The 16,658-nt window shown below is 54.0% G+C and overlaps 1 protein-coding gene and 1 long non-coding RNA gene across 3 annotated transcripts in view; both read right to left on the reverse strand.

The window, feature by feature from the left end:
* Nucleotides 1-8,197: 8,197 nt before the first annotated feature.
* Nucleotides 8,198-9,110, reverse strand: LOC121435211. The gene is made up of 3 exons (XR_005972556.1): nt 9,017-9,110; nt 8,882-8,925; nt 8,198-8,321 (listed from the first exon to the last, which is right to left on the reverse strand). It is a non-coding gene; the product is annotated as an uncharacterized LOC121435211 (long non-coding RNA).
* A 2,505-nt stretch (nt 9,111-11,615) lies between these two features.
* The window catches only part of Grm4 (glutamate metabotropic receptor 4), a 77,537-nt gene continuing 72,494 nt past the window's right edge, over nt 11,616-16,658 (reverse strand). For both annotated transcript variants that reach the window (XM_041634826.1, XM_041634825.1), the window contains one exon: nt 11,616-12,505. In XM_041634826.1, the coding sequence (XP_041490760.1) occupies nt 12,456-12,505 (50 nt within the window). In that variant the 3' untranslated portion in view covers nt 11,616-12,455. The remainder of the gene's footprint in view (nt 12,506-16,658) is intronic.

Raw genomic sequence — 16,658 nt, forward strand, 5'->3', positions numbered from 1 at the left:
AAGGCCCAATGGCCAGGACACCCAGCACGGGCAACGCCCCTGCAAGCCTGCAAGTCGCCTTGTGAGGGGTCAAGGAGGCCACACTGCCGGCCACCCAGTCCTCGGGGTTGTTGTAGCTGCATCGTGGACAGTCTGCTGCAGAAATGAGCCAACTTCCCACCAGAAGAAAGCAGGTTTCTGGGACAGTTCTGGAAGGCGTCCTGGAGTTGGCAGTGCCTGAAAGCCTTTGGGAAATGAGCCCAGCAAGCCCTTCCCCGCTCCTTCAGTTTGCAGAAGGTGGCCTCTCCGGTGGTAGTCTCACAGCCCACGTGCAGCCAGGCCCTGGGGGCACACTGCTCTGTGTCGGGGCACCTGTTGCCCACAGCCGACCAGACAGGGCAAAGGCGGGACTCTCCAGTCCGTAGATCCCCCTCTTCTGGAGGAAGTGCCTGGACCAGACGGGCCCCTCAGCCCTGAGGTCAGAGGCACACTTCCTTCCCTCCATTGTCACTCTTTGTCTGCAGCCTTCTTTGCATATGCAAATGAGTTCATCCTCCCGCAATTACACAGTAATCAGGAGCAAATTACCTTCTTGCTGTTTACTTTCAGCGTCCTTAATTAATCCGGTTATTAGACGATTAATGGAGCTTGTTTGGTGAGAAACTCATAGCAAGAATGGAGAAGGCTGCTGTGGTTGAGGGGAACGTGTCTGTGTGTGCATGTGGCTGGGGGGGGCTGTTCATGTGGGAGTGCGTGCGTGCGTGCGTGTGTGTGTGTGTGTGTGTGTGTGTGTGCGTGTGTGCGTGTGTGCATGTGTGTACGCACGGGGGGGTGTGTGTGTGTGTGTGCGCGCGCGCGCGCTCGCGCGCGCGTGCGCGCGCATGTTCACACAAGAGCGCATTGGGGATAGACGAGAAAGGATTGCCCTGGGTTTTCTGTCCTCATGAGCCCTTCTCAGCCTCTCTTCTATCCCCCATCCCCAGTCTCCTCCCTTACCCCACTCATCACCCCTCTCCTGGAACCTTTGAGGATCAGGCAGGCAGCCCCACCATCCAGCCCCTGGACAGCAGAGGCTCCAAGAGGCCTAAGGTCCTGGAGATAGGACTCAGGCTTCTCTGCTCCCCAGAGCCCACACTGGTACCCAGAGAGTATGGCACGCTGCGTGGGTGACCTGCCTCTGCACGGGTAATTGTGCCTTGTGTGCACTGACTTGGGAACTAGCAGTCAAAGATGAATATAACTTCTGGTCCTCCTGGCAGGTGCGCCTCACTGCCTGGTTTGTCTGACTTTGAAGATAGCTTTCTCGGGTACCAGCGAGATGGCTCAGTAGGTAGAGGTGCTTGCAGCTAAACCTACTAATCTGAGTTCAGTCCCTAGGACACAATAGCGAAGGAAGAAAATCAACCCTGCTAGTTGTCCTCTGGCCTCTATATCCACACACGCACAATTGTTAAAAAGAGAGAGCGCATCCTCTTGGGTTCTATAGCTCACAGTGATGATTTTAGCTCTGGGTTTCTTTGATTTTCTATTAGAATCCCTCCACCTCCTCAGTGTGTCTTTTTTCTTAAAAAATTAGCTCTGAAAAGTTCCTCATCAATATATACCATTAAATATCACCTCTCGGGGCTGGAGAGATGACTCAGAGATTAAGAGCACTGGCTATTCTTCCAGAGGTCCTGAGTTCAATTCCCAGCAACCATCTGTAATTCTATCTGATCCCCTCTTCTGGCATGCAGATAGAACACTGTATAAATAATAAGTAAATAAAATTAAAAAGCAAACCTCACCTCTCCCAAATCTCCTGATGTCTTAGAACTCGTTCTCTGTCCCATGCCTCCCGTTGTTTCTGCTTCTCTCTGTGTGCTCGTTTATAGTAATGATTTCTTCCCTTCTGTTCCCAGTTCCCCAGTTCTCTCTTCAACCGTGTCTAATATGCGGTCTGACCCTTTGGCTGGGCTCTCAGTTTCTGAGTCTCATGGCTCCTTTTCATATTTGCCTAGCGAGATGACTTACTTACCTCTATCTGCTAGAAGTCGCCTAGCAGATCCATCTTGGTTTGTTGTAAATGCGTTTCCAGAGAGTTTCACTGAGAAGATCTGTCCCGAGTGTGGGTGGCACCCGTGGGCCAGGATTTCAGAGTGAATAGAGAGGAGACAGCCAGGTAGCAGCAACATCTGGCTGTCTCTTCTTCCTGCCTGGAGGTGCAGTGTGACCAGCACCTCCCACTCCCACCACCACGATTCTCCACCCTGAGCTGTGAGCCAGGAAAAACCTCCTGGGAAGCATGGTGGCATACAGGCAGACAAGGTGCTGGAGAAGCAGAAGGAGCTAAGAGTTCTTTCATCTTGACCAGAAAGCAACAGGAAGTGGTCTGAGACACTGGCTATGGCTTGAGCATATATGAGACCTCAAAGCCCACAGTGACACACTTCCTGCAAGAAGGCCACACCCACTCCAACAAAGCCACATCTCCTAATAGTGCCACTCCCCATGAGCTTGTGGGGACCAATTACATTCAAGCTACCACAGGTTGGGAAGCTCTCAGCACTGCTCTCCAGGGCTGTGCCTGTCTGCTTCCACCACGATGCTCACAAGCTAACCTTCTGATACCATAAGCCAGTCCCCAGTTAAATGGTTTCTTTTTAAGACTCGTCTTGGTCATGCTGTGTCTTCACAGCAATAGAGCGGTAACTAAGACAGTCGGGATTTTATCAGAGCAAGAAGACAAGTAATTAATTCACCCAACTTTCCTCAGAGCCACCTTATTGAAGCTTTAAACACAGCATTCTAAGTAAATATGCACATAGTTTGGACCTGGAGATAAATCTTCCTTTTTGAAAAAATGTAAGCAATTGTTTTGTTATATGTATGGATGTTTTAGCTGCATGTTTATCTGTGTACCATGTATGTTCCTGGTGCCCTCTGAGGCCAGAGGGGACTTGAGATCCCAGTAACTAGAGTGATAGACACTTGTGAACTGCCATGTGGGTGCTGAGAATCAAACCCAGGTCCTCTGGAAGAGCAGCCAGCGCTGTAAACTGCTGAGCCGTCTCTCCAGCCCCCATTCCTTATTTGATTTTTATTTGTGTGTGTGCATGTGTGTAAGCGTGGGGATCTGTGCAGTTAGAAGAGGGCCTCAGGTCCCCTGGAGTGTGGGTTACAGGCAGTTGTCACCTCGCTGGCACAGGCCCTGGGAACAGAACTCAGGTCCTCTGCAAGAGCAGGATGACTTAATTGCCACGCCAGCTCTTCAGACCTCAGTCTCACTGTCTAGCAGAGGCTGGTCTGGACACAAATTCGGTCCCTAGCAAGGAGCAGGCTGCCTTTCTGAGATAACGAAATGATGACGGGGTGGGGGGCAGAGATACGTGAAGCCGCAGCTCCGAAGAGTTTTAAGCCACACAGGCAGCCTGAGAAGGACAAAGCTTACAAAGGCCCATCCATGGTGGTCAGGGCTCAGGGACACTCCAGGCCACAGGAGGCTTGTGGAGCCCAGCGAGACCACAGACTGGGCGGGGGAGGGGGGGAACAGACTCAGGGTCCGGAGAAGGGCCAGGAGAAGAACAGAGAGAAGCTGGGGCCCCTTAAGATGAGAACCTTGGCCTCAAAACTACCTTTAGTTCACATGGGCCCCCAGGGCCAGCGTGTGGCACAGTGGAGCACTAACAAGGCCGGCTTCCCTGTGGGCACACGGCTGCTCCCAAGCGTCTTCTGGAGTTCTGAAGCCAGACTTGAAAGCATCTGGCTGTTTCCAGCCCAGCTCATAGAGTCAGATCATTTTGTAGACAAAAATACCTGGTACCAGGGGAGGCCATCCGCCATGTCTGGAGTCTGGAGCTGGGGTCACGTCTGGCTTCGGGAGACAAAGGAGGGAAGGCTTGGCCAATGAGAGACCAGCCCAAGGGACCCGACAGCAGAGATTCCAAGGCTATCCAAACAGTCTCATCATCACAGGTGTTCAAGGTCAGAGATGAACCTGTCACTGGAGCCACAGAAGACACTAAAAGGACCCACCACACTCCTGAGTGGGGACGTCCCTAGGCTGAAGCTACCCACGTGGTGGGCATGACCTCAGCAGACTGGGGAGCCAGAACACAAAGGTTTTAGGGAACAGAAGACAACCATGGGACCAGCAGTGGTGGTGACACAGGTCTAGGGATGAGGAGCTCGGAGTTATCCGTGGGAGTCTAGCCTGGGCTACGTGAGACTGTGTCTGAGATATAAATAAATAGGTAAATAGATAGACAGACTGACGGACTAAACACAGAAAGGGACAGAACAAGAATCAAGATGGCTCAGTGAGTGAAGGTTCTTGCTGCCAAGCTCAAACACCTGAGTTTGATCCTGGAACCCACGAATTAGAGAGCAGACTCCCATACCTGGTCTTCTTATCTTCACAAAAACCCCCAAAATAAATAAAATGTAATAAAAAGAAAACTTTTTAAAGAATAAAGAAGCACCTTGGAGCTGGGGACAATCAAGGCCTGGAGCATCTGTGTGACAGAAGCCTCAGGAACAGAGGAGATCAAAGAGGCGACCTGAACATTTTTGAAGAAATAATGGCCCCAGACTTTTCAAGTATAATGGCAGCTATAAAAGCCCAGAGACTGGGCTAACAAGATGGCTTAGAGGCTAAAGGAGCTTGCTGTGCAAGCTGGCAACCTGAGTTTCATCCCCAGAACCACGTAAAGGTGGGTGAAGAAAGCTCCACCAAGTTGGCTCTGACCCCCGCACTGTGCTGGGCACACACGATGAAGTTTATTTTAAAATGTCCTAGAAACTTGGCAAACACAAACACAACATGAACGCTGCCCCGCAGTATACCACCAAACTGTTCAAGAAGGGCCCACCTCCAGCGGTAGGAAAGGGGGTGGGGGAGCTGGGTGGTGGTGGCGACACCTTTAATCCCAGCAGAGGCAGAGGCAGGCAGATCTCTGACTACAAAGCCTAGAAGTAAGTTTAGAGACAGTAAGTGGTCTAGAGAGTAAGTTTCAGGATAGCCAAGGCGACACAGAGAAAACCTGTATTAAAAAACAGACAAACCAGACAGACATGAGGGACACAGACAAGGGTGGTAGCAGAGGGAGGGATGGTCTTGAAGATGCTGTCACTCACAGCTAGGGAGCTCTGTGCAGACAGAAGCAACCGCTGGGCATAGGGGCTGCAAGATGGCTCAGCAGGTAAGGGGCTTGCCGTCAAGCTTGAGGACCTGGGTTCAATTCTCAGAGTCCACACGTGGAAGGAGGACCAGCTCCCACAGCTGTCCTCATACGTATGCCATGGCATGTATACCACAGTAGATAGGTGTAAAAAGACATAAAAATTAGAAACCCAAGTCTGGCCAGGGAGCTGTGACACGGCTGGGGCAGGAATGGAGCCAGGATGGATGGGAAAGGAAGGTCGTGGGACCAGGCCTGCGGTGGGGAGGGGTGGAGCAGGGTCTGCCCAGGCACCAGTTTCTGCAGCTGACCTCAGAAGCAGGGGTTTGTGAGCCTCCCAGGGCGTGCTGAGAACTGTGCTCAGGTCCTCTAGAAGAGCAGCAGGCTCTCCTAGGCACCAAGCCAATCAACTGCCTTGCTTGTGGACAACTGACGGGTCATGGGGCCGGCAGAGGCCCCCTCCACCCAGGAACTCAGGCTCCAGATGGCTTTCCTCTCAAGTGCCATCAAGACAGGCAACTGCCAGGCGGATCTCTGTGAGTTCGAGGCCAGCCTGGTCTACAAGAGCTAGTTCCAGGACAGGAACCAAAAGCTACGGAGAAACCCTGCCTCGAAAATTCAAAAAAAAGACAGGCAGCTGCCAAAGTGGGCGCAGTGTGAGGAGACACATTGGACTGAAGCCACTGGTGCCATCTCTGCCCACAGTTACTGGTCCCACGAGTCACATGATTTAGCCCAACGACAGGCAGGCTGGGAAACGCAGGTAAGTGCCAACAAGTTGCCAAGTGCTGAAGCTGCAGGTTTGTTATCACATCCGTCTGTTGCACGTGTGCATGCTCTACGGCCACACACTCCACAGGGCGCACATTAGTGCTGAAGCTGCGGGTTTGTTGTTACATGCATTTGTTGCACGTGTGCATGCTCTATAGCCACACACTCCACAGGGCACACATTGGGTCTCTTCATCACGTGAGCCCAGGTCTTCAGGCTTGGTGGCAAAGCTCCTTTGTCTACTGATCCATCTCACCCACCCCAGAACTTTAAAATGGAAGAAAAAAAACAAAAGATGCACAGAGGCCTGGAGTACCTGAGGAGTCCCACGATCTGGGGTAAGGGAGGGAAGGTCCAGAACCTTAGAGGAGGGGCCGGGAGACAAAGGACCTGAGGACACACCGCCTACACCGAGACACTTTCCTCCCCAGCGGCTGGCTGTCAAAAGCACTTTCTGTGTCTAGTTTGGTCTGTTTCACAGATGTAGGGGCACGTGCTGAGGCAGGAGGATTGTAAGCACAGGAGTCCCTAATCCTAGCTTCCTTCAGTGGCTGTGAGGAGATACCCTGAGGAAGAGCATCTTACAGGAGAACGGGTTGCGCCACTTAACTCAGAATTCCACGTTATCGTCCATCTTGGTGGGTGGGGGGTGAGGCGGAACCTGAGGCTGCCCTCACACATGAGTCAAGAGCGGAGACGTGGATGCATGTGTGCCTTGCTCAGCAACTCTCCTCCATGCAGTCTAAGGCCAGGTCCAAACTAGGGAATGGTACTACCCAACTGCAGACTGCATCTTCTGGTGTCCAGCGAGGCCATCTAGACCATCCCCTCCGCACAGTGACCACACACACACACATGTGCATGCGCGCGCTCCTGCCTGATCTAGACAATCCTTCACTGAGATGCTATCAAGGTAGTTCTAGGTTGTGCCTCGTGGGCAATCAGAGCCAACCATCACACCTTGTCTTATACAGAACACGGAGCTCAGGGAGGTTAGGGTGCATGACGACGTGGCTGGGGTACGCAGGTGACTGCTCCCCCACTTTCTCAAGAGTTGAGGGGTCAGAAAGGAGAAGCTCCCGGAACTCTACCCTTATATGACATTCCTATGTGGGATGGGGCAGCGGGTGGTCCCGACAGCCCAGTCTCCACCCTGCAGCACCATGCTCGGGCCACCTGATGCTAACCCACCCCCTTCCACTGCTCCTTCACACCATAAAGGCCTCTGCTGGTCTCAGCCAGCTTACCAAAGAAGTGGAAGAATGGTCTAATTTGCATACCCAGGCTCCTCCCTGCCCTTTATTAGGGGCACAGTTGCCATAGCAACTGTCCCTGAAGCCTCTTCTCTGCACTGTTCCTCTCCTTTCCAACGAGCAAGAATTCTATATGCTCACTCAGCTCTGTGTTCAGAACTCGCCTCGATCTTAAGGGTGAAGAAACTAGACCAGAAAGGGAAAGTAATTTGCCCAGGGACACACAGCAAAGTGAGTGGCAGAGCCTTGGCTGGAACTCAGGTCTTCTGACACGCAAGGTGCCCGTCATCCTAGGAGGGGATGGGGCAGGGTGCTGCTGTCTCATGCTTTCCCCAGCTCCCCAAACCCACCCTTAGGACCCTTAAGAGGAAGAACTGTCCCCAGAATGCCCTACAACATACCTGTTTCCTGTCCCTTGCCCTCATGACTGATTTCTCCACGCTGGACTCCAGCACAGTTGCCAGGTGAGCAGTGTGTTTTGGGTGAACGGACTTCAGAGTGGGGGGCATCAAAGCCTGCGTCTGAGCAGTCGTTTGGGGGACGGGAGCATCTGGCTTCAGGCAGCCCCGTCAGGAAGTCGCCCACTGTGACTCAGCTGAGCTACTACTTACCTACGGAAAAAGACCACCCCTCACCACCCTGCCAGAGAGACAACGGCCCCCAGGCAGCACTCGCCTTCCTGGGAGCTGAGTTTTATTTAACTTTTTATTATGGAAAATTTCCAACATCTGCAGAAGAAGTGTGGCAGGAACTCCCACGTGCCCACTCCCAACCCAAGGATCGCCAGTTCGGACAGCGTTTCTGCTCTCCCCTGGGCGGGCTCGAAAATCAGAAGCAAGCCTGTGAGGGAAGCGGGGAGAAGTGGCTGGGGGAAGCCTTCGGGACAGGCTAGGGCAGGGAGTTCCCAGGGAAACTCAGGGTGTTCTGGGGGCAGTGGCACCCAGAAGGCAGGGAGGGCCTTGCCTGGCCAAGGAAGCCAAGCCCTGGTCCCGCCCCAACCCTGCCTCTCCTTGTTTCCTTTCCCCTTCTTCCCCTCTTCACTTGCAATAAAAACATAATTATGGGCTTTGTAAGAAAAAAAGGCAAATTATGGTGACATGCTTTAATTATGAGCCAGCAATGGCGGGCTGAATTCCACGGGCAGGGCCTCAGAGGTTACCTAAAAATAAAGCAAGAGCCTCATTAGATGGTAATTGCTACTTTTGCCAACTGAAGCGAGATCCTGGCGCGTGTGCTTTTCAGCACACAGAGCTGTCTGGGGAACAGGCCCAGTGATGCTCGAGGACCAGGGCAGTACAGGGAGGCTGAGGGAAGCCGGAGAAGCACCGAGTCTACCATGGACGCTCAGTGGACATCTAGACTCGGGGTGGGAGGAGAAAAATGTGGGACCCTCATGAGACTATTACAAAGGTGCTCAGGCCTTTCCTCCAGATTCCTTCAGGCTGAGTCCCTCCTAGGGGCTCCCTTGGCAGGACTGAGGGCAGAGGTGATCCAGGGACAGCTGGCACAATGCTAATCAGTGTCCCCTCCGTCCTAGCTCTGGGCCCCAGGTCCTCTTGCCTCCAATTCCAGAGGCCAAGAAATTGCTGGGAGGACAGACTTCAGGCATTTAGCAGAACCAGCCCTGGAGCAGGAAGGACCCAGGACTCAGGCTGGGCATTCCACAGCTGGTCTCACCGGGTGCAAGAGGAATGGGAAGGTGCCACGTGTCCCTCTCACCTGGCAGTTCTCGGCCCTGGTCCAGGCAGGAGCGGCTGTCTCATCTGTGAACCATAGGCAAGCTTGTAGGTGAGCACTGCTGGTCCCTCTGGCTTCATATACCCCAACGCCTGGCCCACGACAAACCCACAGTACCTCAGCCATCCTGGGCAGCTTCTCTAGGCTGGTGCATATCTGTGCCTGTATGTGTCTCAGCTGCACTGTGTAAGCAATGATAGAAAGGGTACTGCCACTTTACTCTAGGAGAATGTTCCAGGCCCTGCAGGGATTCCATCTTCCCGTCTTTCAATCCCTGTCTTACTGAAATGTAAAATCCCGGGCATCTGTGGCACCTGTCCACTTAGCTGGGGCGTGGGGTGAGGTGTAGACCTGTCCACGTGGCTGGGGCGTGGGGTAGGGTGCAGACCTGTTATTCCAGCTACCCCAGAGGCTGGGGAGACAGAAGTGAGAGTTCAGTGTAGAGCCGATGTTGAGAAAGCTGTCTCAGAACAGAAAACAAAAATGAGGAGACTGCTGAGGTGGGCGGAGCTGAGGTGGGCAGAGCTGAGGTAGGTGGGGCTGAGGTGAGTGGGGCTGAGGTGAGTGGGGCTGAGGTGGGCGGGGCTGATGTGGGCGGGACTGAGGTGGGTGGAGCTCAGTGGTAGCAAGTTTGCCTACCGTGCTACAGGCCTAAGATACCATCCCCAGCGCAGTAAGAAGTGATAATAAAATTTAATGTATAATTTCGGATGGGAGCTGCCAGCTGGCCCAGGAAGAGCTCCCCTCACCTCAGAGCAGGTCACACCAGCATTTCCATCTGCTTCCCTGACCGGTCTTCCAGCAGTGAGCACAGGACCCTACCCACTCCCCATAGAGCTGGCCAGCCTGACTTCCAGGTCACTCCTGCCAGCCTCAGGCCCACAAGCCCCCACTTTTCTGTGCCCACACTCCGGGTTCAGGGGTTCGGAATGCATGCAGCCTACGGCTTCCCTACTAAACACTATGTGGCTGCCACCATTCCCCAGGAATCAACCTTTCAGAGTTTAGTCTGGCTTCCCAAGAATGACTCCCTGGCAAGTGAGTTTCCTTGGCCTGTGCCTGCCCACGGAGTGGGGGGAAAGACTGAGGACTGACCTTGGCCCCTCCCACTATCCCCGCCTGACTGTGAGAGGAACAGAGTCCCCACTGGGTGCTGACACCACTGTAGAACAAGGGCGAGGTTACCACACAAGGGCATGGGCCAAGCTGGCATCGTAGCTCTGGGCCAGGCCTTCTACCTACCTAGCTTTGCACCTCAGAGCTGAGGGGCAAGGTGCCCAGGCTGGGACGCTGTAGGAATCCCCCAGAAGATGCCTTTCTCCCTTCGAATCCAATCCTTCCCCCATACTTACCCGGAAGCTTCTAGAAATCACCTGTGATCCGATAATCTAGGTTTGCCTGACTGAGCTTCATGCTAGCTCAGCGCTGGGCAGAATCTAATCTGAGAGGCCTTGGGGCCAACCTAGCAGACAGCCAGAGGGAGACAGCCCTTCTGACTCTTCCCTTCACCACAGGCCTGGTGATGGGAGGGAGAGGCTGGACACAGCTGGCCCCAGGAGTAAGGGCTCCCATGGGGTTGGGGCCTCAACCGGTGCACCACACGGTGATCTCATCTGCATATCTCACAGGGGTCCCTGCTGCCTCCCTGCCCAGAGACCCTGCATCCCTTGGGCTATGACACATCACATCCCTGTCATCTAGCTATAGGGTGAGAGAGTGGAGAACGGGCAGTGCCAAGAACCAGAGGTGAGTCCCACTGCCAGCTGTGGCCTCATTGTGTTACCAGCTCTCTGACATTCTCCTGGCAGAGCCCAGCCTCTGAGCCGTGCCCCCTGCCTACCTCCCAGCCTGTCAGGGAGTCTCCTGACAACAGCACACACTTGCACACCTGCCGCACACATGTCTGTCCACACCAGACCTGCACACACAACAAAGATGTGGCACAGAGGAGCTGGAGACATCCAGAACAGACAGATATACAGACCCGCAGAGAGTCACGCCCCTGCAGCACCATGTACCAAGACGTGGACCCCGGGTACCTTAGCACCTGGGAGATAGGAAAGTCAGGCTGGATCTGGGGACCCTGGTGCCTGAACCAAATTCTGTAAGGGACACCATTGGCTGGAGGAGCAGAGGCCAGGAGAAATGTTAACAGTAGAATAATCCCCTAGGTACTTACATCTTTGGAGATTTTTTTGTTGCTTGTTTTTTGAGACAAGGTTTCTCTATAGTTTTGGGACCTGTCCTGGAACTCATTCTGTAGACCAGGCTAGCCTTGAACTCACAGAGATCTGCCTGTCTCTGCTTCCTGAGTGCTGGGATTAAAGGCATGCATCACCACCGTCTGGCTGAAATTTCTTATTTTTAGTTATATGTGTATATGTGTAGATTATATGCATGGGTGGATACAGTACCCAAGAACTCCAGGAGAGGGCAGCAGATCCACTGGAACATGGAGCTATGCCTGATGTGAATGCTGGGAACCAAATTTGGGTCTTCTGCAAGACGCCTTGTATCCACCAAGCCATCTCTCCAGCCCCAATTCAGTGTCCTGCTCACTTTATTGGGATACCAACCATCCAGATCTAAAACCACCATGGAGCCTTCCTCCCACCCCACCCCCCGCCAGCAGCCTTCTGAAGTTCCCCTTCAGCCCCCCGGCCACCTGTTGTGGCTGAGCATGGGGCCCTTAGTGGACACACAGGCCAGGTGCAAAACCATGTGTTTATCTTTATTAGAAATGTTCTCGGTATAAAAACAGTCATGCTACACATCGGGGACCATCACCAAACACCCAGGCACTGAACTCCGTGTCGTTGGCAGGAGGGGCAAGGCGGGCAGGCGGGTAGGACACACGGCAGACGGGTAGGGTGGGCGAGCAGGCTGCAGGCCACAGGGACACACAGAGGCCACCAGGAGGACGCAGCACTTTGCAACACACTCAAGATTAGTTTTTGTTTGGGCTTTCTTTGTGTTTCAATCCCTCCCCCCTTTTTTTCTCTTTTGCAACATGAAAGAATTGGCAGATGGAGCAAAGGGAACAAAGGCTGGGAGAGATGAGGCCGATGGGACAGAAAAGCAAAATGCATGAGAAATGACATGGGATGGGGGTGGGGCAACTCAAGGAAGCAGAAGGCATGGGACAGGGCAGAGGGCCGAGGACAGGAGGAGCAGAAAGGAACATACAGAAGCAGAAAGCCCAAACAGACAACACATGCAGAGTGAAAGACGGAAGAGAAACGCAAAGACGGGTAAGGACCAACCAGGGTCACCAACAGGACAGACGGAGGCAGAAGGAGGAGAAAAAGCCGGGGCCAGGATCTCGAGACCAAGCCCCTGTGCCCTGGGGCTGGGCCCCAGCCACTCAGCCTCCTCCGGTTTCCCACCACGGCTTGCCCAGCAGTGATGGCCGGGGATTCTACTGTCCTCAGCACCAAGCCACATTCGTGGATGCCCATGGGGCAGGCAGGACATCAGCAGGGCCCTCAGGAACGGCCCTGGCCCGATGCACCATCCTCAGAGGTTGTGACTCTTCGACCTGCTTGGCTCAGCCCAGCTAGATTGCATGGTTGGTATAAGTGACATAGGTCTGTTTGGTTGCCAGTGCTGGAGAGAGAGCAGAGAGCCAGGCGTCAACACTGCCTCTTCCAAGGCCTCCGTCCCTAGAGGTACTACCCCATGACACTCCACCAGGCTCCCAGCCCAGGCTACCCCAGCTGGGTGCTGGACACACCTGCTCCAAAGCTGCCTCTGTTGCCAGCCCCAACCCCAGGTCCCACACAGGATTCCCCGGCCCATCTTTGCTCAGGTGAGCCACAACCTGGAGCATGCCTCGTCCCCACAATGCCACTCAGATGTGACCCCATCTTTGAGCACCTCCCCACTATAGACCCGTTATCATCTCCTAACTCTATCGTGCCTTGAAATAGTTCTTTGGGTGTATGATGTAATTATAGAATCTTAAAACATTCGCCAAGGGAAATCTTTCAAGGGTTCAGCCCCAAACAGTTGGGAAAAGAAAGCACTCATTGTGTTCGAGTGGTGACCTGGAGGAGTGTGTGGGGCTGAGAGAATCAGTGGTGACCTGGAGTGTGTGGGGCTGAGAGAATCAGTGGTGACCTGGAGTGTGTGGGGCTGAGAGAATCAGTGGTGACCTGGAGGAGTGTGTGGGGCTGAGAGAATCAGTGGCCATCAGAGGGGCCTGCTCTGAGATCTGAGAGGAATCAGCGGCCATCAGAGGGGCCTGCTCTGAGATCTGAGAGGAATCAGCGGCCATCAGAGGAGCCTGCTCTGAAATCTGAGAGGAATCAGCGGCCATCAGAGGGGCCTGCTCTGAGATCTGAGAGGAATCAGCGGCCATCAGAGGGGCCTGCTCTGAGAGGAATCAGTGGCCATCAGAGGGGCCTGCTCTGAGAGGAATCAGTGGCCATCAGAGGGGCCTGCTCTGAGATCTGAGAGGAATCAGCGGCCATCAGAGGGGCCTGCTCTGAGAGGAATCAGCGGCCATCAGAGGGGCCTGCTCTGAGAGGAATCAGCGGCCATCAGAGGGGCCTGCTCTGAGAGGAATCAGTGGCCATCAGAGGGGCCTGCTCTGAGAGGAATCAGCGGCCATCGAGGGACCTTGCTTGGCAAGCAGCTGAGACAAGCAGTGGACTCACAACAACTCTGCCCAAGCAAGACACAGTCCCTGATCCTGGAGACCTGGAGCACCCATCCTGTCCATGCCTGGTGGCCTGTCCCCCTCAGACATTCTCTGCTGTGGTCACTCTGGCCCTCACTCACGTCCTCCATCCCAGTTGAGACTGGCATGGCACCTCTGAGGTCCTCCCACTTCCTGGCCAAAGCATCCTTAGGATCCTGCCCTAGGATCCCAGCCAGATGATGGCATCAGCTCTCGGAGGCATGTGACTCTCCCCTCCCCCACCACGGTACAGACCTCCTGGCCATCCAGGAAGACCAAGGGAAGGTTGCCTCTATGGTCAGAGGCACGAGGAGGCTGGCCACACCCTTGGCTGGTCTTGCCTTGAGATGTTTGGGGTCCCCATCAGGGGCAGTGACAGGGTACTTGGGATGGGGGTGAAAGAGGGTTTGGATGGGAAAAAAATGCTCTCCTCATCTTGGAGCTGCCTCGTTTCCCTTGGGACTCTTTCAGCTCTGAAAGGGAGGCACACCCATGGGGATGGGGTAAGGACACGTGTCCCGGAAGAGAGGGGACGGGGCAGGGCAGCACCGAGGTCCAAAGCTGCCTCCCTGATCCCTGTTACACTGGGCACGTGGCTGCCAAGTCAAGGACAACGCCTCCCAGCCTCTCCTGCAGGTGAGCAGGCTCCGTGGTAAATCTTGTTAATGAAATCCAAGGGAGGATGGTGTCCTAGTTAGGGTCACTTGACACACCTACAGTCATTTGAAGGAGTCTCAGTTGGGACATTACCCAGATCAGACTGGCCTGTGACCATGTCTGTGAGGAATTGCCCTAAGGATGGATGTGGAAGGGCCAGCCTGCCGTAGGCCACACCACATTCAGGTGGGTCTGAGCTGTATAAAAAAGCTAGAAAGCATGAGCCAGAGAACAAGGCAGTAAGTAGCCTTCCTCCGTGGTTTCTGCTTCAAGCTCCTGCCTTGCGTTCCTGCCTTAGCTCAATGATGACTACAACCTTTAGGATGACAGAAATCCTTCCCCCACAGGCCCAAGTTGCTGATGGTCATGGTGTCTATCACAGTGATGAGAAGCCAGATAGGATGATGGTGTGCAGCCTCCACCACAGTCTGAGCAACACAGCGGCTCCCCCTGCATGCCTGCCCTTTCTTTTCTGTTTCATGAGGAAAGCAAACACTGGAGATAGCCAGCCTTCAATCCTTGCTGGTCCAAAAGAGCAACCAGATGGAAGGGACCTGGGCCCATCCATCATCTTCTTAGACACTAGCGAGAGATAAACATCTGCCTGATTCCAGCCTCTTGGTTCTCCTTCTGGGACCTCAAGAGGTACCAAGACCAGAGTTCAGTTCAGTTAAAGAAACAACTTTCTCCTGGCCAGGGGGAGGGGGCAAGAGACCTGAAGTGGTGGTGGGCTCCCTATCTGAAGAAGTATCAAGCAGAAGCTGGGTGCAATGGAAGGAAGCATGTCCTAACATTCAGGGAAAGATAAGAACAGCGGTACACAAAGCAACCCCAAATCTCTCCAGGGAGCTAGATAACCAAGAGAACTACAGGATGATGGGACAGAGCTGGGAGCCACCCTGGCCCTGAGATGGACTAGGAAAGCTCAGGAGGAGAAGCTGGGATGCAGGATGGCAGCTGTGCTGGATGAGAAGCATGTAGAGTTTCACTCTAGTAGAACAGAGCTTCCTCCTTCCTGGGTAACCCCAGGTGGCTCCCTCCTTTTTCTGCTGAGCCTCAGTTTCCCTTCCTATAGTTAGAAGAAACAAGCAAGAATTCTTTTCCCAAAGGACTGCTAAAACTTTCAACACTTCCACTGTCTAAACACCATTGCCCCAGCAAAACCACAGTGCATGGTCCTTCTTGCTGTCCCAGCTCCTATGAACCAGCTGCCCAGACTCCCTCACCCCCTGTGCAAACGGATAAAAACTTTCCCATCCACAAGATCCTCCAGGAGCTCAGGGCCTGGAGATAGAAACCTCAGCAGTGGTGGGAGCTGACCCCTGCAGGGAATGCAGGCCTCGGGCCCTGCTGCATCGGAGGCTCTTAAGGGGATAAGAAAAAAGTTCATGGCATGGCCATCTGGGTCCCACTAGCCAGAGCTGTCTGTTTCCTCTAATCTACCTGAATCACTGACTCCAGAGCTTGCAGAATGGGGTCTCGGCCCCCAGCTGCAAACCAGGGGGCCCTCAGGCCTTTGTCAAAGTCTGACCTGGGAAATGGGAACAGCAAGTTGGCTAGCAGTAGGCACACAGTAAAAAATCAGTCAGCAGGGAGGGGACCTGGGTCACCATCCGGGCTTCCTCAGCAAGTGCCGTATAGCCTGCTAACAAATTAACCTTCCCCAAGCAGGAGCAGTGGCTCTCTGCCTGCAAACCAGGGGACAACAAACACAGCAGCTGGCACTCGGGTCAGCTCTGCCATGGCAGCGAGGCCAGGGTGGGTACTCGGTGCTGCAGAAGTGCCCCCTTTGTGAGAGAAGGCATGAAGGTGTGGCAGTGCCCTCCCAAGGGTTCTCAGTCACCAGCCAACCATATGGCGATTTGCGAGCCAGCTTGAGGCACAAGGCTGACAACCCCTGCTTGTTGCCCTGTGATTCTGCGCCAATCTGCCTGCAATCAGGGTTCTAAATTATTCTGTTGTTTGTTTAAAGATATGTGGCCTGAACTTGACAGGGTGAAAAATGTCCCTGCTCCATGGACGTGACACGTCCCCACTCTCCCCCTCACACCCCCTCATCTGGGCTATCCCTGGAATTGATCACTCTGCAGCCCTGTCACACTGAGAGAGACAGGGGACAGAAGGAGCTACCTCCTCTGGCCCTAGCTGCAGGGGGTGCGGGCCCCTCCCTTGAAGGAGCCGGGTTGTAGACTTAGCTTCCCCCTACCTGCCACATTTCCTTTTAGGACCTTGTAATGGACTTGAGCAGGGCAGAGGGACAGTGTCAGTGTGGCCATCAGAACGCTGCAAAGACCCTCACCCTGTGGTCCCTTCTGATTGCTGAGTGTTACAGTCTGTCACCCTCCAGAGTCATAGCATTGATACATGCTGCTCTTGATAGACGGTATGCGTGTGAATGCATGTGTACGTGTGTGTGCATGT

Source organism: Microtus oregoni, unplaced genomic scaffold (genome assembly GCF_018167655.1).
Source record: "Microtus oregoni isolate MIOR12 unplaced genomic scaffold, Mior012 000046F_ref0000063, whole genome shotgun sequence".
NCBI lineage: Eukaryota > Metazoa > Chordata > Mammalia > Rodentia > Cricetidae > Microtus > Microtus oregoni.